The 22,623-nt window shown below is 39.5% G+C and overlaps 1 protein-coding gene across 1 annotated transcript in view; it reads left to right on the forward strand.

Annotated features, from left to right (window-relative positions):
• Positions 1 to 22,623, forward strand: part of RYK (receptor-like tyrosine kinase) — a 40,641-nt gene that overhangs the window by 4,948 nt on the left and 13,070 nt on the right. The window contains exons 4-9 of the mRNA XM_021393782.1: positions 998 to 1,132; positions 2,827 to 2,883; positions 3,720 to 3,864; positions 7,134 to 7,234; positions 10,102 to 10,227; positions 13,420 to 13,506. Of these exons, the coding sequence (XP_021249457.1) occupies positions 998 to 1,132; positions 2,827 to 2,883; positions 3,720 to 3,864; positions 7,134 to 7,234; positions 10,102 to 10,227; positions 13,420 to 13,506 (651 nt within the window). The remainder of the gene's footprint in view (positions 1 to 997; positions 1,133 to 2,826; positions 2,884 to 3,719; positions 3,865 to 7,133; positions 7,235 to 10,101; positions 10,228 to 13,419; positions 13,507 to 22,623) is intronic.

Below are 22,623 nucleotides of genomic sequence, written 5' to 3' on the forward strand. Positions count from 1 at the left end.
AACGTTGCTGGAAGGGTATTTTAAATTTTGACTGCTAGTGTGTGAGTAATGTCTTTCCCTTTGTTTAGTGGAGGACAGAGATCATCTTTGAAAGGAAACATATGACATTGTGTGTGTTTATAGACATGCATAAGCTTCCCATTCCCTTTCAACAATAGTAATTAGCAGTTGCAGGGACTTTAAAGTCCATGCCTTTTAATTTTGCTAGCCTACAGAGACGTAATGTCAAGATGTATGGAAGTTGTTAACATGTGAAAGTGTTCATAGTGAGTTTAAAACAGAAAACTATTTTGAGTATGTACTAGGTCTTCTGCAGAATTTTTACTAGAAACAGTGTTTGTTTCAGGAAGTGTGCAAATGATCATGGTTCCTTGCTGATTCAGGGACAGTTCCTCACTGCCTTGTGCTCTGTGGGAATAAAGTATTTATTTTGATGTTGGCTTTGTATCACTTTTCTGTGGAGGCAGAGACCAGAGAATCAGACTTGTTGTGTCTGCTCTGCTGGCATCAATAATTCTGGTATGTAAGCTAGAAAAATAAATACTGTCAGATTAGTTCAAGCTTTGATTGCAGTCAGATTTGCACAGACTGAAATATTCAAACTTAATTATTGTGGAAGAAGTTAACTTTCATAGTGTCTGAAAAATCACCGAGGAAAAAAAGAATTTTCTCGTTTTGTGTGATGAGAGTTTTCTGTTGTGAGAGCACTTCAGCTCTGAAGTTAATGGATGGCTAGTGGTCATCTACCCACAGGTGAAAACTGTAAACTGTAATATGACACATAATCAAATTTATTTAAAATTACACCCTTCAGGCTTTTGTGATTGTTAGAAATCACAAGGTACGGATACTTAAATAGCATTAGTAGCAAGTTCTTTTAAAAATATACACAAAAAACGTTGTCTATGAAGTTCCCTATTTTTATAATATTCTTTCACCGTGATGTCTGAGATGTTCTCAAACATAACTGTAATGCCTGTTTGTTGTCTGTTTGCAGTGTTCCGTGTTGAACTCTCCTGCACTGGCAGACTCGACTCCGAGGTCACAATATTAATGCAGCTCAACTTGACAATAAACTCATCCAAAAACATCACAGTTTTAAATTTCAAACGAAGGAAAATGTGCTACAAAAGTAAGGCACCGTTTCAAATACTCAGCAGTTTTTAGCATTAATGCAGGATAGGTAAAGGGGAATGGGAAGGACCAAGCACATGAGTAGCAATCCACAAGGGTAAACTGTGGAGAGAATAGTAATAATTTGGCTTCCAGAAAAAAAAAAGTGTAGGCGGCGAATGAACAAATTCCTCAAGTATTGTGTTGCATTGAATCCACCAAATGTCCAAGGATGCACTTCTGCAAAATGTGCACGAAGCTGTGGCTTTTTAGCACATCACACTGATACCTGTGCTCCTTTGCATTCATGTTGTTAGAAAATTATTCGTAATTTGAAGTTTATCTCTTTCTACTGTATGCGGAGGTCTTTCTCATAATATTTTAAGGATAGAAATTCTTCACTTTGTGATTTCTTAGGTGCTTTTTCAAGTGTTCTAGGTGGGGGAGGTCTAGACTGCTTATGCATTCATACTTTACTGAGCTGCTGAATGAGCGGAGGGGATTTCCATAAGCACTACATTGTTATCAGGGTGTGTGAAGTAGAGCCTCTTCCTAAATTACACAGTAGTAATTCTTAAAAAGATCACGTTTCTCTGGGTTCATAATCCTGTCAATGGCTTTTTTGAAAGTTGTATGTTGAGTGGTGTAGAGCATCTGGGGATTTCTAATTTAATTTAGTGCATAAGGTAGCAGTATGTGGGAACTTGCTAGTGGTTTTGCTTAAGGCATTCCTAATATGTCCTTGGAAGGTTCAAAACAGAAACAAAATTCTCAGATCTTTTTTTTCTTTCTCTTTCTGGCTTTCCTTTCTGCAAAGTTGATCAGACTGAAGTGGCTCCCTAAGGAGTCAGCAGAGGATTGCGCTGGGGAGGAGGTAGCTCTTTGCAGCTGAAAGCACGAATGAGGATTTGGGCCTGGGTCTTTTCAGTCACAGAAATCCATTTTGTTGCGTTAGATGTATGTGAAACCTCAGTGAGTTCATCTGAAGTGATCTCTGCAGCCTGCTTTCCTTTGATTCACACTTTCCATAATTAGAGTGACCAGTAATAAGCTTAATGAAGACTTATGCCCTTCCCAAAGAACCTGTTTCACACAAGAAGCCAAGCATGTTCATGTGGCTCTTGTTCCTTTTTTTTTTTTTTTAGTAAATATTTAAATAGGCATCTCCTTTGTCATCCTTCAGTTTTAAAATACTCATGATTGCAGCATCAGCTGAGAAGGCAAGGTGCCCAGGGCTGCATCCCTTAACTTCTTCCTAGGTAAGCTGTGTTAGAATCAGAGTAGTATTCACTGAACATTCAATGTATCAAGTAATGTTATCCTGAAGGAGCTGATTCTGTAGGGTTTTTGTTTAGTGTGCATACATACAGTCACTCTGTTCCTGTCTTTTCTACTCTCTGCTGCTTTGCACTTTCTTGGACAAGCAGAAGGGTAAGTAGATCCAGTGGGTTCAAACATAGCCTCAGTGGACATACATGTGAGTGGCAAAATACCTGACCCATGTGTCTTGAAGCAGTGTGATTTTTACTATTAACTATTATATAGTGGTTAGGCATTTTAAAATAGAAATCTAGAAATAACCGTAGTCATTAAGTCAACTTGTCTATTTGGAAAAACAGATTTGTTTTTCATGAAATGAGGTGATTGATTTCCTTTGAAGGACTACAGTAATACATGTTTACCAAGCTTAATGGCTTTCTCTCATCTGTTTAGAGCTTGAACCAGAAGTAAAATCTCCAGCATCTGACAAAAATAGCAGCAAGGCTATCTGTAAGTAATCCTGAATGTATCACTTACTCCAAGTGTAAACAAAATAAAAACTTGGGATTATTCTTTGTTTCCACAGCTTTCCCTATGGAAACAATCCCCCAGGTGGTTTCTACTAAACCCAGTATTTTAGTGGGATTTTTGCTGATCGTTTTTTCTGGGAACATGTTCTAGTGAAGAGGAAAAAAACTATACCTAGTCTCACAACAACTTTTTTATAAATCATGTCTCTGGGCATCTGTTGTCCTGTATGTTAGTCTGATCAGTCTCTTGACTTCAGGACCTGGGTGGTTTGCTGTTTTGATTTCCATTCAGTCATTTCTGATAATTAGTTTCCTTTACTATCATTCCCCCTCTGCCTGGAACTATAATCAGCTGACTGTGCTCATTCTCTGTGGCACCTGAAACGTAAACACTTCTACCCAAAATACTTTTGGAAAGCAGTGGATAGTTGCTCAGTTTTCCTTTCACTACTCACGGTCTTTTCCAGGGCCATTTTTATCCACAATACATGATTTTAAATTGGAAGTGGCTAGGGTTACTCAGGAGTCCTGCTGATAAAACGTGCCTTCTTCTGCTTCCATCCATTGGGCTTGTATTGCTGCTCAGCAGAGCAGGAGCCATAGTGCCCCACAGTTGAGGGAACACCCTCATCTGTCTCTCTGCTGCCTCCAGCCCCCTTCTCCTGCTGGACCTTGGTAGTGGGGATGCTTGGAATGAGTCTGGGAGCAGTTATGTCATCCTGTTATGTCAGCTTGCTGGGAACTAACAGGATATCTCTGGTTGCTTTTTTTTTTTTCTTGAGACCGATTCAGAAGCTTTTCACCTTTGTATTTCAGTTGATCCAGTAAACGCAGCTCCCACCACTTCTACCCGCGTGTTTTATATCAGCGTAGGTGTGTGCTGTGCTGTTATATTCCTGGTGGCAATAATACTAGCTGTCTTGCATCTCCACAGTATGAAAAGGATAGAGTTGGACGACAGGTATGTATTCAGGGTTTTCAAGGGCTTTTTGGGGGATGTGTTTATGCAGGCTTTTGGAATTTCTGGCCTCAAATGTAAGCTTTCTGTAGTAGCTTGTAGTTTCTGCTCTTGATGCTAAGCTGCAGCAGCAATTAGTGTGTAGTTGTGCTAAGTGCTGTACTGCAGTAAGGCAGCAGTTGCAGGTATTCTGCTGGTTATGGCTGTCAGGTTTTTGTGAGAAAGACTGTGTGCAGGGCACACTGGGGAAATATGGACAGAATCAAATCTACAGCGTTTGTCAGTATTGAAGAAAAAATTGGCATCTTGACACACTGAGTGTTTTACTGACTCTACAGGAGCTTGAATTTCAGCTTTCTCTGTTTTTGTTGATATACTGATGTTCACTTTGATCGTAGTGTAAAGTCTGGAAATAACAAGTGTTTGGTTACAAAGCTGAAAATCTCTTTCCCAGATGTTTTTTTGATTCAATTTAACCAAATTGGCACATATATGAGAGAGACCTTGTAATGCAAACCCAGGTATAATACAGTTGACACACATGCACTCCTTTTTAATGTATTGAGTGGGATTTTGCTGAGTGGGGAATGAACGCCAAGGAGTGTACGGAAGCTCTCTTGGAGGCTATTTGAACAAGTTGCATCAGATGCAACTGTGCAGGAGCTGAGAATTTTGAAACGGAATACTTTGGAAAAGCAGTCGGGCGTGTAGGTTGTTTCCCTCTTCAAAGGATATCTTGAATGGTTTTTGTTCCTGCATACAGCCTCTCAGGGTAGCTGTCCTTTGCCTTGGACAGATGCTTCCCTGCTTTTCTTTCAGCCCTCTGAATCTTCTGTGTTCCCAGATCACTTGGATTTTGGGGGATTAGCTTTACTAGGTAGCAGTGGTACCTGAAGAGTTTTTCTTGGTGCTAGATCATCTAAACAAACGACCTGTCTGCTTTCCTCAGTTCATTTGTTCCTAAACTGTCTAGTGAACATTTAAGTAATAGAGAATGTTGAATGTAAATATATTCCTCTAAGAAGTTTTGAGAGACTATGCCTCAATCTAGCAGCGTGATCGAATTGCCTTTTCTTCCACTGTATTAGACTTGATTTTTGCAGTGTGAATAAGAGCCAGCAAATTCCCTGCAAAGCAATATTTCAATGCTTGGCTGAGAAACTGCTTCAGTGTTTTAATTTAACCTCAATGTTACACACTAGTAGTGTATAAGTGTATATGATCAGTGACTGTCTGATGGAGCAGCGAGCCCAGGAATGCGTGGAAGAAACAACTTTTGATTTGGTTTTGAATAACAACCTCAGAATGTTACTGCAAAGGGGTTCTGAATCAAAGATGATAACATCATAAGGGTTAACGACCTCCCAGGAGCAACAGAAGATTAAAAAAAACAAAAAACAGAAAAAACCTGCTGCTATTGCCTTAAGTTTCAAAAGGTAGAGCTAAATAAAAATGAGATTGTTAAATAAAAGTTAAAAATGGGCAGCTGAGTTTATGGGCTGCATGTGGACTGTTTGAGAACATTGTATTGAAAGTTCAGAGCAAATGCTTACATACCTCCTATCAAAGGCACTTGAAAAAGTGCCAGAGAAAGTTGGCATGGCTTAACAGCAGGATATTGGGTGTAGTTAAAAGCAAGAATTAGTCCTTAAAAAGCTGAGATTGCATGCGAGTGAGAAGACAAAGATAATAAATACAGACAAGTTGAACCTAAAAATACAATAAAGCCGACCAAAAAAGATGTTTCTCAAACTTGTCACAGGCACAAAGCAGTTCCTTTTTTCAGACTTGCCAGCAGCAAGAAGCCAGCCAGAGAAATCTGTCTGGCTAGTAGGTGATCAGGTTACAAAAGGAGTTTTCAGGGAAGGTAAAGCTATAGGAGAAAACAAAACTCAAGTTCTGTATCAGCGTTGGCTGTGATGGCTATGCCAGAACGCTTCTTCCTGAGGGACTTGCTGGAGAGTGAATCACAATGGAGAGCTTTGAAGATATAGTTCGAATGGCAACTTTTTATCACTAATTTTAGCTAGCACCAGAGAATATTCTTTCAAAAACTCTGAAGGAAGTTAAGGTGGAGTAGCAGAAAAAATATGCTGAAACTCTGTAGCTGAAAAACAGCAAGTGCTGGAGTAACTTAAGGAAAAAAAATAATCCTTGTCAGGTACAAGTCTCTGTGGATCATAGTAAGCCTGATATTTTCTATGGAGAATTAGTTCCTGTTAGGAAACAGGAAAAAAAATACATTAGTAGGTGCATCTGTGGTTATGGTTTTTAAAAAAAAAAAAAAGACACTTCTACCCATTTATACTAGAAGAAAGAAAAAGGAAGTCCTGCTTCATAAACATAACATCCTTGAGGGCATCAGCAAATGTGTCCAAAAAATCCTACAGGAATAACTAGCTCTACTAGCTCAGTGCTCAATAGCAGTCCCAAATGCAAATGTTAATTATTCTGCAAGAGAAGCCATAACGGCTGCAGTAACTTTTTGGTAGTATTTTGTCCTGTGGATAAGAGCAGAAACATCTTAGTACGTTTTAAATTGAACACTGTGTGCAGCTATGCACCTTCCACTGCCAAAACATTTCATTGTAGGGCTTGTGGGGAGAGGAAAGGATGATCGGTGAAAAATGGCAAAGCAGGCTAGACATCCTGAGCTGCAAGAGAGCTGAGGCAGATAACTTAGTGTAGGGTGAGCTGCAGAACAATGTTTTGATGTTTGTTCCAGCACAGGAACCAAAGGGCATCAAGTAAATAGGAAGCACCATTGTGCTTAACCTTTTCTTGCAGTGTGTTAGGTATCACTAGTGCCTATGTGCTGATGTGTGAGGGATCTGTGCCTCTCTGGCTGAGGGCACTTCGTGCAAACTCTCATAAGTTAGCATTGCGTCTCAGTGAGATGTTGGCACCAAGAAGTAAAGACATACGAATCTTCTCTGGAATATAATGGTTTTGTTGTTTCTGGCATGGGAGGATGTATTTTGCAGTAAATGTTTTGTTAGTTTTGCGCCTCTGTTTTTCAAAGATGGGGAAAACAAACCAAAAGATAGACAGTCTGCATGAAAATAAGGAAAATGTCATTCACTGTCAAAGGACAGAAGTGCTAAGAATTTTGAGTTGCTCAAAATACAGTTTAATGTGTGTGAGACTTCAAAAATGCAGTTTTTCCAAAGTTCAGTCTGGAAAATCTTCTGTGTTTAACTTTGATACATTAATTTTGAATTTAATGCAGTAGCACACAATCATGTTAATTTCCAATTTTGTTTTTAAAACAGCATTAGTGACAGCAGTAGCTCGCAAGGCTTATCCCAGCCTTCCACGCAGACGACACAGTACTTGAGAGCTGATACACCAAACAACGCAACACCAGTAACCAGTAAGTGTTAATCTAATTACAGAACCTTGCCACAGACTGTCTTGGACACAGCTGGAGTGTTAGTGGTTGGGGTCACGCTGATTCTGTATTAAGGAAGACAGAAAAGCAGGAATAATCTCCTGGCACTGTCACTTTCTCTTCTGAGTTCATGTAATGTATGGTTTTATCCACCCTTGTCAATCATAGTCAGGATTGAGGACTCCTCATGGTCTGGGATGCAGGAATCATTTCATGAGCCTGATACTGTTTCATTCAATGGGATGTTCTCCCTGCACATAGATCAGTCAGCCAGAAAGCCTGTGCCAGTATCTGTGAAGCATCTGTTTTGTTAACCTTGGGTAGAAGCTCCCTTCTGCAGCACCCAGTTCTGCAGTATCAAGGAGAAGAAAGTGTAGAGCTGGAAGGAGTAACAGTAAGTGGAGAAGTCTGCCTAGCCCTAGCCTGATTGATCTTTGCTGTGGGAGACCAAAGCAAACAATGTCATCAGCGTTTAATGCCTGATGGAATTTTGTTTTTGCCCACGGAGGAAATAACTGGGGCAGAAAAGCTTTACGAGGATGATATGCTCGTGCTTTCTTTTAAATAGCTTTTCTTGAAATAATTTTCTTTTTTTTTTAAGAAGGAGATGGGAGGCAGAATTAAAAAGAAGGGTGAAGTGACACTGCTTTATATGCTCTGTAATAAATCAGTCTGGGAACTGATACTAGCTACATTCTGTGTTAATTCTGTAATTCCTGAAAGTATTTGTTATCTACAGAGAGTGTTTACTCCTGCAATTACTTTATATTAGCTTTCGTGGAGGGATATCCCATGCAGTATAATGCTACTGAAGGGACCTTTCCTGCATTCAGGGTTTGAAGATCAGTAAGACGTGCAGTTCCTTGGCAATTCAGACTCATTGAAGGCTGGACTGACTGAGCATTTGCCTTTTCCCTTGTGCTGGCACAGCTAGACTGCTAACCAAATCAGGGAGCAGAGCCAGCCAAACACTGATTTTCTTCTGTAGGGGTTTGTTTTTTGGTTGGCTTTGACCTCTGAATTGGTGAGCAGCCTAATGAAATGAACACAGGTTTTGGTGCTTAAGGTGGGGTATGGATCTAAGTGACTCAACACTGAAAGAAAGCAGAACTTAGCTCAGATGAAACTGGCTCAAAGTATTGCTAGAGCCTGCTCTAAAAGATCTGAACTGAGGTGAGGGTCTATGTTGAAAGGTGAGGGGAAAATAGGGGAGCCTGGCAGGGGAATTAATGCTCTCCTTGTTAATCTCAATTAGTTGTTTTTCTGAATAGAGTAGGAATTTTCAAGCTTCTCAAGAAAGTATCTCCTTTTGTCATCTGCTGCCAATGATTCTTTATTCTGTAACACACAAATTTTTTGTATTAGTTACCCAAAGAGACTTTTTTCAGCAATCTAATAAGAAGAAATATAACTATCCTTTATACAGTGCAATAGTTATCCTTTAGAGGTAGCTAAATAATGATTAGTGACTTCATTATTTTTTTAAGCAATCAATAAGACCCAAAGTCTCTTCTGTTTTTTTTCTGTCTGCACTTAGTATTGATACTAACCATCCCAATTAATGGTGGCAATGTATGAGTATTGCAACTACTGTTCAGCGCTAGTGTCTTTCCCAGTTTCCTCCCCAGGTGTGAGAGCAGGTGTTTACTGAGGATTGAACTCCTGCAGCTTTGGGAAAGTCTTGGGTTTCTTCTAAATTAAATGAATATCTCCCTAAACAAAAGAGATTTTTGTCATCTGAGTTCATCTGTTTTGGAAAAGGATGCTTGGAAACTTTATATGCTAGAAGCATTAAGACAAATATATCTATTAAAAACTTATTTTCCACAGAGTTTAGAAGAGACTACAGCATGCAAATAATTTTTAAGCTGGTTTTCCTAATTACTGTCCCACCTGCCCCTCTTGTCACCCACTACCCTTTGTATTTACCACTTCTTATCCCAAATCACAGTGTGGTGTTGATGTGCTGTCAGCCTCAGGTTTTCAGGTTGGCCCTCTAAGTGATGTCATCTAGTTAGTGCAATCCCTGGAAATTCATTAAAGAGACTCTTGCAAAAGACTTGCCATGATAGTGACCAAGTCCTTAGTGACAGCTGAGCTCTTCACCTGGATGAGCGTGGAAGCAGCTATTCCTCAGTGGCCCTCACTGGCTTGCTGTGTTCAGTCTGTATTGTTTCAGAATGCCTTTTTGGGGGATGAGGTTGGATACCACCGGTAACATGGGGAACAGTGAAACCGAACATAAGAACAAAAAGGTTTGGATGCAGAAAATAAACAGGAAGAACACTGTTAGACCTTCCACAGTCATATTAACCTTGTTTTCAGTGACAATCAAATTTATCATAAAAGTGACTCTTGAACTTTCTCTAGTAATTCAAGGTCTTGCTACAAAAACATTCAGGCCTTTTTATGTTGGTCTATCTAGCTAGATGTGTCTCATGCCCAGAAGAGGGCACTAATGATTCTGGTTGTGCTCCTGATGCAGTACCCTGTAAGGTTTTTTCCTGACTCCAGCAAGTCTTCAGCAGTCTCTAACCTCAGTCTTCACTTCTCTGTTGAGAGAGAAGTGCAATGTGATGTTAATCGACTTCAGTATGCAAGAAGGAACTTTATTTACTTGGTGTTAATAATGAGTCTTGGTTGTATAACATTATGCAGATTTGTGTGATTATTGCATTTTGTGTGGCTTCTCTTGTGCATTTTTTTATTTAATACTATACGTAATCTTCCTAAGGACACACTGCTTGCGTGTCTTTGTACCTGTAGGTGGTGCTGAGGTGAAGCAGTGTGCTTGTGGTCTCATAATAAGGGTATTTATATTAGTTTGTTTGGCTCTGCTGGCTCCTCAGGTTATCCTACGTTACGGATAGAGAAGAATGATCTTAAAAGTGTCACTCTAATGGAAGCAAAAGCTAAAGTGAAGGATATAGCCATCTCCAGGGAGAGGATAACTCTAAAAGATGTGCTCCAAGAAGGTATTTACAGCACTTGGGAAGCTTGTTGTTTACAATATGGTGTTTATATATACATATATATTATTTTTTTTGCAAGATTTCTCTGAAATTAATAATGGGTGATGTTGCTGATCTTTATAACTTTTGTGAAGGTAAAGAATGATGGATGATGTTCTCATTTGGGGTGCGGGAGGTGTGAGGAAGCGGATTCTAAAATGGATTAGAACGTGGGAGCGACTAATTATGCAAAATAAATAATTGTCTGTGTTAATGATCTAGTTGTTTGAAAGAGAAAAATAAATGAAAGGGTGAGATGGCTAAGGAGTGAGGTAATCAGCTGAGGCTCTAAGTGGTTAAGTAACTCAACTGTAAAGTTATTGCAGGAGAACTTCACTGAAGGGGGAAAGAATTGCCTCTGTCATCCAAATCCAGTCAGTCTCCATTTAGTAGCTAATATGGAAATCTTAACAGATGCAAAATTAACAACTCTGCTATGAAAAACTTAAACTACAATTTCTTTTGTCACTTAATTTTCATTTCAGAAGTGTTCATTTACAACGACTGTTTTTTCTTGATATTGAATTTAGAAAGTAGACTTAAATATTTGATTTTTGTCACTGCTGCAACTATAAGTCTGCATCCCCAAAGCCTGATAAGAAACCAAATTTTCCAGAGCTAGAGATTTAAGATAGTCATCCTTTAGAGGCAGAACTGTGAAGAGTTGTACATCCCCATCTGAAAAACAACACGAGGTTGCCAAACATTCTGGTTTGATGTATGGCTTTAATCTTTAAGCAGATAGCTTTGTTCTCAAGTCCAGTGGTTGTGCAAAAAGATTCTTGCATGTGGAGAATGTGTTTTGGGTCACAGAACTGTAGAATGGCTTGGGTTGGAAGGAACCCTACGGCCCACCCAGTTCCAACCCCCTGCCATGGGCCGGGGTGCTGCCCACAACATCATGTTGCCCAGGGACCCTCCAGCCTGGCCTTGAACATATTCAGGGATGTGGCTGTGATGAGGTCTTCTGAAAACCTTCTCTTCTCCAAGCTGAGCGCCTCCATCTCTCTCAAATTTTCTTCATAGGAGAGGTGTATCCAGCCCTCTGATCATCCTCGTGGCCCTCCTTTAGACCTGCTCCAACAGTCTGCATCCTTCCTTTAAAGGTCATCTAGCGCAACTCCTGCAAAGAATAGGCAGACCTACAGCTAGATCAGGTTGCTTAGAGCCCCATTCAGCCTGACCTTAAATGTCTTTAAGGACTGGGCATCTACTACCTCCTAGGCAACTTGTTCCAGTGCCTCATCACCCTTACTGTAAAAAAACCAACCAAACAAAAAAACCTTCTTCCTTACGTCCAATCTAAACCTCCCCTTTTTTACCCCAAGTCATTTTCAGAAGGGCTGTGCTTCATCCTTACATCTCCTAGCTTGTACTGATAGTGGAAATTGCCACAATGCAGATGCAGATCTTGTGCTTGGATTTACTGAAACTAATGAGACTCACCTGGGCCCGCTGCTCAGCCTGTCTAGGTCTCTCTGAATGGTGTCCCATCCCTGCAGCATGCTGACCACATCACGCAGCCTGACATCATCCACAAACTGCTGAGGGTGTATTTGATCCCACTGTTGATGTCATTGATGAAGATGTTAAAGAGCACCACTCCCAGTACTGAACCATGAGGGACGCCACTTGTCCCTGATCTCCATCCAAACATTGAGCCATTGACCACCACTCTCTGGGTATGATCTTGTAACCAGTCTCTTGTACATCAAGCAGTCCACCCATCAACCCATATCTTTCCAGTTCAGAGAGAAGGATGTTATGGGGACTGTGTTAAAGACCTTACAGAAGTCCAGATAGATGATATCAGTGGATCTTCATGTGTCCACAGACACAGTTACGCAATCATAAAAAGCAACAAGTTTGGTCAGGTAGGACCACCTTCGGTGATGCCATGCTGATTATTTCATATCACCACTTTCTCTTCCATATGTCTTAGCATAGCTTCCAGGAGGGTCTGCTTTGTTGTCTTCCCTGGCACTGAGGTGAGACTAAAGGGTCTGTAGTTCCCTGAGTCATCCTTTCTGTCCTTCTTAAAAACGGATGCTATATTGCCTTTTTCCCCATATTTGGGATTGCCCCAGACCCAGTGCAACACCTTGCACTTGGCCTTGTTTGACCTCACTAGGTTCTTGTGGGCCAACTTCTCAAGCCCGTCCAGATCCCTTTGGATGGCATCCCATCCTTCGGTTGTATCAACTGCACCACTCAGCTTGCTGTCATCTGCAGATTTGCTGAGAGTGCACTCAGTCTCATTATCCAGGCCACTGATAAATTGTTGAAGGCTGTGCATCTTTATACTGTCTCTTTTCTGTAACTGCGATGTTCAGAGCCATCGGATGACTGCAAGTGCGATCACAGCTATCTCACAAAGTCTACATGCAGTCTCATGGTAGATGATAAAAATATTGCGCTCACCCTGCTAAGTACTTAAGAATCAGATGAGAGTTGAAATTTATGCTGGGATATGTACAGCTGTTCAGTATAGTTCTTATTCTTGAAACTTTGTTAAAATACGTGAGTGGAAAAATTTGGAGGACTGTGGGTGGGGGAAGCCAGAAAACAAAGTAAAACTAAAACAGGTCTTCGAAGCAAGAGTATCACATTTTTATAATGTGATACTGTATTCTCAAACTGTACCATGTAGATACTGTTTTGTTGAATGCTCTACTTCTCCATGTACATTTAAAAATATATATATTTGAGGAGTGTTTTGCCCAGGGAATTCCTGACTTAACTATATGTAAAAAAAAGATGGGGCTAGAAGTTTTGGCATAGGCTGTGAACTGCCACAAATGAACCCATCATCAGTATTGATACTTAAATTAACTAGGTTCTGTTGCTGTCATTGATTCATTCCTGCTTTTCTTTCTTATATTTTTCCCTGAAGTTAACTAATGCTTTCAGTCTTTGCTACACATAGCTCTGAATCCAACTCCTGCTGATGGAGGGGTGGTTGACTTATTTATTGTCAGAACTCTTGTTGATTCACTGGGGCATTCGGGGCTTAAGCTTTAACTTCCATTACTCCTAACTTTCTGCTGTGACTGATACCTTTTAAGGTATTGGGTTTTCAATGGGTATCTAATTCTGTCAGCATTGTCAGTGTGTTTTAAGCATATAGTGCTTACTAATTTTATATTCTCCTCATAGGCACGTTTGGGCGGATTTTCCATGGAATTCTAATAGAGGAAAAAGATCCCAGTAAAGAAAAACAAGTTTTTGTGAAAACTGTTAAAGGTATGTTTACCTGAAGGACTTCATTTTGTCCAGTTGTTTGGACTGTGTTGCTGCTGAGTGTAGCAAATCTGTCTTTAAAAACAATTAAGAAAAAGCCTCACAAAACATACAAAAGAAAACTGCTTAAAAATTTAAAGCAATTTGGGTGGTGCTGTCAGCTGTGAACAGAAACGTGTGGAAGAAGAATGTACTTGTTCACTAGTGCCTTCAGTTACTGTACATTAGGTATATTCTAGGTATATAATTGCCATTGTTTTTTTTCATTTCACAACTTCTTTAATTCTACAAGAATTTCAACTTGTTTCATTTTTGCTTGGATAGTAATTTTTAAAGGATTTTCATTTAAAAGAGGAAAGTAGGAATTCATAAAGCTGCTGAAGGTTTTTATTGTTCCTGAATCTTTCTGGTTCCCATTTATTCTGTATCAATCTATTTTAAGAGAACATTGTGCTTAAAGAAGGAACTTGTTGGTATTTCTCAAGCAATCACATATGTGTATATATGTAGTAAAATATATAATACAAATAAGTTCAGCTTGGAAGCTTCTTGGAAGAAGGTGAACACTCACTCAAAGGGGAAGAATTTAAGATCAGCTTGATTTGAAATAAAAGTAGCTAAAAAGTATCCCTACTTTGAACATGTCTCATGGCAGTCTGTGGTGGACATTGTTGCATTCTTTAGCTGTGCATAATTCTTAATGTAGGCCTAGCCAGGGCGGTGGTTTGCCAGTGAAGATAGGTCAGTGCCGGGTACTGTACCTGATGCTCCAAAATAGATTGGGCCTTTTTATTTTTTTAGGGTGCCAGTTACTCTCATCACGAGACACTTGCTTTTTTTTTTTGTGCCTCTGAGGTGATGCACTTCCATTCTGTAGCATTTTTCTTCCCTGTTACATCCACAGAGGACTTCTGTGAAAGTGGATCTGTCACTCTTTGGAGGATCTTGGAACTTCCTGCTTGTAGGATGGCGGTAGCTGGAACTCTGACTTCTGAAGTTGTCTTTGGCTTTGTTTTTGACATAGCAAAAATGACGTTCGCTTCGTCAAAGGCTAGTAGCTTACAGGGTTGGTTTTTAGTAGCAAGAAGTAATCAAGCATCCTCAAGTAAAGAAAATTCTGCTTCTTTCCAGTATTTTGAGAACTTTTCCTAATTTCTACTCTTCTCTGTCCTTCCCTGCCAAACAGTTTCGGGTTTCACTTTTCTTTATTTCATGTAGTTCACAAAAGTTTTATCCCATGTCACGTGAGTGTGGCGCTCCTCTGTTTGAGAAAGCTCTTTCAGTTGCTGCTTCATTCACCACTGTTACCTTGTGATCCTCTTTGCTGCGTTATTTGGTTCTCTTCATTGATGCAGTCAACAAACACTGCTGCTCCTGTAACATCTAAAATTGTTGTGAACTCAGGCATTTTGATATCTATATGGCACCATCCAAGCATACTTACTTGATAGCATAGAAATAAACACCAGGACAACATCTGCAAAAACATGTCTTAGCTGAGTTGCTTCCCAACACAGCTTTTCTGATTTCTTTACCAATGTAGGCCTTCCAGTCTGCTCTTAAAGAAAATTTCTCCCTTGCAATAGCTTAGATACAGTCTGTCTTTGATACAGTTTATGTCCTGCTTTCTCCTAATGTTTTGTTTTACAGTGAAAGGTTTGCTAGCTGCAGCTCCATACTGTGCCATAGTCTTCACAAAGTAATGGTATTTGCATAATTGTTGTTAGATAATTTCCTAGCTTTAAAAAGTATCTATGTAAACAATGAGTTGATAATAAATTCTGTTGATATTTGTCTGTGAAATAATACTGCTTTGGGCAGCAGAACGTTGCTAGGAGAATAATTAATAAACATTCCCCTCTTCTCCTTACAGCAGTGTATTTGTAGTGCTAATATTAAGCAGTTCCCTCTTTGTACTTTGGCTGTGATGGCTGTGTGTGCAGCTGGGTCATGTACTAAGTTAGGAATTTGATCTGCTTGAAAGAAGAGTGCAAAAATTCTCTTAACCTGAATTTTCCTTGATCTAGTTTGTTCTGTGGCCACACACATGCTTCTGTTTTGGCACAAACACAGGAGTAGGGTCGAACTGCAAAAGAGAAATGGGTGTGGGAACTACTACACTGATTTAAGTATCTCTGTTGCTGGAGGCAAAAAAGGAGTCTGAGGGTCATGGAAAAGAAACAAGGGAAAAATAGATCTTTGTAGCTAAGTTACCCCAGCAAAGCATGGGCTGCTATCTTTACTTTTCTCCACGATGTGCTCTGATGTTGGTAGAGTCCAATGATACTCTCAAGTCCAAAAAGAAAATTACTGAAGGTGTTCAGACTTCCTGAAAAATGGGAACTGACATTCTTTCAGCAGGTGCTGTGGGGAAGAAAGTACAAAGAGTAAATGGTCCAATAACCTCCCTGAGAGAAAATACATCTTCTTATCAGGATCAGAGCTTAAGGTACTGCATTGACTAGCTTGATTTCAGGGTAGTTGCTGCAGCTTTAAGTCTGGAATTGCTAATAGAAGCACCTCTTTGGAAGAAGAGTACCTGGGTAGATCAAATAGAATCAGTACTTCTGTTTCCAAACTAGAACTTCTCTCATTTACTTTCTCTAAGAACAAGCTTCTAGTAATAAAGTAGAAAAGATTTTTATTAACAAGACTAGGCTACTGTCTCTAATATTCACTGTGAGAAACAACTTCCTTCTAAGACTAATGGAGCTTTGTCCTCCCATTTTTATACTGAATTATTTGATGCTGTCAGCAAGAAAAGGCTTAAAAGTTGCCCTACTGATACATCTAATGCCTGTACAGGAACGCTAGAAACAATTAGACTGTTTAATTTACAGGAAAACCTTTACTGTATTTAAGCTTTGGCTAGAGGCATACTTAGTTGGTGTTGTTGTCAACTATGTCACTGGATATATCCTGTCAGCCCCAGTATGAAGACCAGTGTGCTGGCACACAAGTGGCTTTGTGAGTGGGTGTTACCAATAGAAGCCACATTGAACATAGCAACTTTGCACAATGCAAAGTGAGAAAGCTGTAGTGGATATGTGATTATCCTCTGGATATGTCTGAGAACATCCAACAAATAGTATGCTGGTGACTGGAAGGCCTCTGAGCCATGGGCAGCTCACATGTTGGCTTTTAGAGGACATCTGCTGTACCAAGGAAACCGTTAAGTTGATGTTAGGATTATTGCTTCTACTTCTTTTTGAGAGACAGCACAGAATTTGTCACTGAGGCTGGACTCTTCAGTGTCTTGGGGCTTTTATCTGAGCAATTAACGAAGCCACCACACTGCTTTTTGACCAATTCAGTGACTTCTTATTGTGTACGTGGCTTGTAAGGTGGTAGGACGGCAATTTGGAAGCACTTTTTTTTTGAAATCTCAACGATGTGTCTGTTGTAAGGACACAGTGTGAAGGTAAAGTTAATCCCCAAGTGCCAGAAATTGACTCCAGATCCCTTAGAAAATGTTTTTGCTCTCATCTGTCTGTAATATGCTCCAAAGAAAAGTTCTAACATGCCTTGGATAGTGACAAAGCTTCTACCTGCATGTTCATGAAATACAGTAATTTATAATGTCTTTTTTTTCTAATGGTATATCATCTATCATTTGAGAGCATGTCTAAATGCATGAATCTTTCCTTACGTAGAGTGCTCTGTGCCAAAAAAAAAAAAAGCTTAAAAAGAACAACAAAAAAAAGGTATCGGTTGGCAAAATCAGAAGCGACTTTCTGGAAGCTGTAATAACTTTGGGAGTATGAAGACTGCACGCCCAGGGAAAAAGATGTCATTTTTTTATGCCTTCTCTAGATCTTTCATGTAGGTCATCAGTTTTCTAGTTACAGTCCAGAGTTTCAATGTGTGTTAATTTCCTAGTCGTCGTTATGAAAGCTTTGGCTTTTTTTGCATTCAGACTTACTTTTAGATTATTTGCTTCCCTTTTTTTTTTCTATATTTGACTTTCATGAAGATTAAGGATGTATGTCGTTATCGGTAAGAGCAAGAATATGTGTCTACTATTTTTGGGATGTCAGAATCCACGGATCAGCATGACTTTGAATAGATTCTTTGTGAGGAACTTGAGAGACTTTACTGCCATCTGATTTCTCACTATGTGTCCTGCTCTGCAATAGAATTGTTTTACGTAGTAGTAATGCTTCAGTTTCTTTTCTGATGGATGTTTTCCAACCACTCTAAACCTTAGGAAGTGTCTTGGGTGGGCTGTTTATCAGAGCTGGAATTACGTTTCTTGCCTGTAATAGTCAGATCTCTTCTGCCATTACAGTGATGTGAAATAGACTTTTTTGGGAATCTTTAGAGCTTTCCACCTCAGAAAAGAAGGAACACAGTTATACATTTTGATTTAAGGAATACATTGTTTAATGGTGCTTTTCCTGCGAAGGAGAAGAATCTTTGGAGAACAAATGAAATTGTATTAGTCCGGGAATACACGAGGTGAATTCGAGCTGTACAGAACCCTGACTCATATTCTGGCCAAGGTACATTTTTAATAAAAACAACCAATCTTGCTGTTCAAGATAACCTGGCTACTTCCATTTCGTTTTCTAACCACTTAACATTTTTCTTCTGTACAAGAAAGGAATTTTTGAAAACAATCCACCCTGGAAACAAAGACACAGGGTAGGTGAAGATTAACTCTTAGGACTCCTCTTTTTATTAACTTTAATAAAGCTTTTAGTTTTGTTCATGTCATTGTAGGTCGCTAAGGACTCTTTCTTTTCAGCAGCATCAGATAATTACAACATTACACTGTTGGTTGGCTTTCATTTTTATTGTCAATCTAGCTCAGAGTGGCTGCTCAAAGAACATCCCACATACTCAGGTCATGGTGGAGGCCTTGGAGGAGTTTAGTGAATTCAGCTGGTACATCTCAGGACCACAGCTGGCTTCAGAGCATTTGTACTACACAAGACTAGTGTGAGTCAAAACAGAACGACAATGCAAGCTTGTGCTGTGTTGTGGGTTTCCTCATACCTACTAGATGTTAAGCTGTATGTTGAAGTCATTCTGACTGAGCTGTCCATAGCTTACAGATCTTTTTCTGCTATTATTCACTTGATGTCTGCTTTGGCCTATTTGTGACCTGAGTACAAGCTGGTGATCTTTGGGCCTTCTTCAGTACACTTAAAAGATAGAAGGAAGTTCCTGAGAACATAGACTGTGCAAAGTGGGAAAATGAGAGGCATAGTTAGATGAGATGTATGTTTAATAAGCTTTGCATTAATAAAATCAAAGGATTTCTTACTTCCACTATACATACTGTATACCACAACCTGGAGCGTGCGCAGTGGTTCCCAGGGTTGCAGTTTAAAAATGGATCAGCTTTACACTTTTAAGAGGTTCACTGTTAAAATTTAGAAGGTCGTGCCTTAAACGCCTTAAACACACATGCAAATACCTTCTAAAAATAAAAGGTATTTAACCTCCCAAAAAATCAGAGTACAGGATCCTATTTCTCCAGAAGAAAATATTACAACAAAAAATTCAAGAAAAATTCTGCTTCTACTCTAGGTTTTCTTATTTTTTCATAAAGGATGGATGCTTGAATTTAAAGAATTAAGGAGAAATAGCAAATTCCTGTAAGTTGATATAAAAATGCACTGTGTGTCATTCAGTCCTAGTTCATTAGAAAGTATGCTGAGAGACCCTATCTATGTACAGTCTACACTTAAAAAAAAAAATAAAAAAAAATTAGTAGCAGGTGATGTCCAAAGTTCTGTACTTCTATTTCTTAATTTAAAAACCTGCTATTTTATGTTTCTACAGGAAAAAAAAAACAACTTTGCATAATCCAGAGTATGCTCTCCTTTACACTGAGTTAAAACCACTGCTTGTATTTCAGTTTTGTTACCTGCTACCCTTTTCAGTTGATAGATGCTGAAACATGAAATGAGTTATCTTCCTTCTCCTGTTTCCTGTTTATTTTTACTTTCACGTTTATTTGAAGTTGAGTAGATCAATGAGCAAAGAGCCTTGCTGCTGTTTGCTGGTGCAACTCCAGGTTCTTCTCTTGTTATGCAGGCAAAAAAACACCATCCCCAAATCATGCTTCTCTGCTCTTTTATATGGCCAAAAACCTCTTTTTAGATATTCCTGTCAAGAGAGATGTTCATCAGAAGCTTAAATTTCCTGGCTGCAAAGATTTGTGCAGCTACTTATAGCAGTGCTGACAGAAACTGCCCTTAGCAGGCTATGAAAAGGCTCTAGAACAACTTGTTTGAACTTTGAAACCTTTGGCTGTGTTGCTTTTAAGATTCTGCTTTATTTTCTTGCTCTTTGAAGTAATTTATTTAAATGACCAAGCTACAATTTAAAGCCTGAAGTCGTAATACAGCATTTGCTAATTTCACATTCTGGAAGATCTGACCTATAATGTTGTTCTTGTAAGTCATCCAGCTAATCAGATAACCACTGCAATATGCAAGTAATTGCTGCTTTTTCATCTCTGGTAGGTAATTTGAGGTGTGGAGCGACTCTTTCCTGATGTACTACCACCCAGTGAATGTAGGGCATGATGCTCTTCTTGTTTGAAGTTGGTGCAATTTTAGTGTCATCTCAGAGCTCCTCTTGAATGTGTCAGGTGTTTTATGAGTGTCACAATGACTCATGTGTCTTAAGAGTGTTGGTAAATGAGGATTTAAAACACAGTTTTGTAGATGAACTTCTGTAAATGGGTAGAACTCCAATAGTTGCTCTCTGGCTATGAACCAGGAAGGGCCTCTGCAGATCTAACACTTGCCAGAGATTAGCCTCATAGATAGCAGTGGTAGTACCAAGAGCCCCATTGTGCCTGGCTATCTACAAATAACATAATGTAATGAGATAAACTTGCAGCCGTATCAAAACTTCCAGAAATCCAAGTCTGTTCTTGCTCTGTGCCCCAAGGTAGACTTTCACAGTCATTGCTTTATAAAAGTGAGGGTAAAGGCCTCTTCCTACATCTGTCTTCAAGTCTGCAGTCTTGCTGTTAAGCACCTGCCAAAATTTGGGCCCTTTTGATCCTAACTGAAGATCTAGAACCACCCCCGGCTCTTAAATCTTTGTCCTAATTCATGTCATCTCACAGTTTTCAGATACTCAGCTATTGGTGTGTAACAGGTTGGAGGTACACAGATGATGATGATTTGTCAGGGCTGAGCAGCAGAGACCTGACTAAAGCTCAGCTTATGATCATCAGGCTGCAGCTGTGTGAACTGCTGAGTATTCCTAATCCCAAACAGTATTAATATCTCAAAGGGTGGTTTAGGTTTTTTAAGGCTTTGAAGAAGTTGTGCAGCAAGCCTTGTTGCTTTACCCTGGAGTGTTCAGCTTAAACCCGGTGCTGTTTACTGATAGTGAATCCAGCACATGGGAGACTGTGGCCTCTTGTTGCGACTTCGAGCTGCTGCTCTAATTACGGAGGTTTCTGGGCCTTTGAGAGGTTTCCCTTTCTTTTCCACAGCTCTCCTCCTGTTCAGTTGTTTGTGTGGCTGCTTTCAGATCAAATAACCTCACAGATCCCATGCAGAAAGAAAATAAGCTGCAAAAGCCTGTGGGCGTGCTTGTGCATTTGGTGAGATCATTCCACAGGTCTCATTTTGTGTGGCTACACAAACAATAAAATACTAAAATGTGTGTACGTAAACTTAATGCTTATATATCTGAGGGATGCTTTCAGTAGAGTTTGGCCTAGGCAGGAAATCTGTGGAATTTGCCTTAGCAAATCCTCCTTGCATCTCACCTAGCTGGAATTGGTAGGTCAGGGCTGTCATCAGTGCTGCCCTGCACTGCCTGTTTCCCATATCAGAGGTAGAAGTGCTTAGGGTTGTCTGAATTGCTTGTGTGGCTTTTCAGCATGGGATGGTTAAATTCCCCAGATGATCGGTTCCTCTACAGCTAAACGTTTTATTAGCATGTTCACCTTTGTAATCTATGAAGACCTGTCTGCTGGGTGTTCAGAAATGGTGTAAACTAATAAATGAGTTTGAATGTACTTCGTGTCATGTAACCAAAGAAAATGGCCATAAAACTGATTTTTCATTGCTATGGGGGCTGTTAGAATAGCATTACGTTGATTTTTATTCTATTTTTGACCCCTTTTGACTGGAACCACTTAAAGAAATGTTCAAAGTGATGATTTATATTCTGTTTTGAATTATATCTAATGAAACCACAATAATCAAATTGTGTGGTTCTTCTATACTGGCATAGATCTAAGTTAGAGAAGGATTAATGTTCTGCTGCTATTGTTTGTCCTTTGTGCGTTGATTTGGTTGGTGTTGTGGAAGTTTTTTTCCCATACAGAAAACAAGGAAATAGTATTGATAAGAAAACACAATGCTGATTCTGGGACTGTTCCACAAGATAAGATTTAGACTTCCATATGTACTTGAACTGGAGTCAGTCATCGTTTGGGTGCTCAGCAGCTCTAGCATAGTTTCTCTGAGCTGAAAAGCACCAATGAAGCATAGCAATGACCTGCTGAAAAACACCTTGGTGATGGAAAGGGAAAGGCATCAGCGGGACGGTATTGCCTGTAACAGAGGTAATGTGAAGAGGTGAATAGGTGTGCTATCTGAACCAGATTAACTTGTTCTGTAGATTTTCAAGCCAGTTTAAAATAATCTCCGATTTAGCTCTTCAAATTATTGCATGGTGGATCTTGTAATTAAAAGCAAACCAGTTAAGCAAGCATGAAGCCAAAGAGTATATGAGCATGGTCATCAACCTATACTCACACCTACTAATCTCTTTCAGCCCTTCGTTACGCACTAGGATGAAGAGGCTATGTTCTTTTTGAGTGAGTGGCTCACGCATTTAAAATTGAAGCTTTATACAAGTAGCCTACTGGCAGTTCCTTCAGATTCTTGTAATGTGCTTCTGTACCTTCATTTTTAATGCATCTTGCCCTTTATTACAGCAGGATGTTTCAGCCATTCAAGCCTATATAACACCATTTTAATGCAGTGTCTTGCTTTTTCTCAATTGTTTACAAACCTTAGAAGTCTATCTCCTTCATATGAAATTTGTCATGTACAAAACATGGATATCAGTTGAATTCAGTTGCTGTGCAGTAGGTAGGACCTTCTCTTTGTCATGCAAAGAGGTTTCAAACCA

The sequence above is a fragment of the Numida meleagris genome, chromosome 4 (genome assembly GCF_002078875.1).
Source record: "Numida meleagris isolate 19003 breed g44 Domestic line chromosome 4, NumMel1.0, whole genome shotgun sequence".
Taxonomy (NCBI): domain Eukaryota; kingdom Metazoa; phylum Chordata; class Aves; order Galliformes; family Numididae; genus Numida; species Numida meleagris.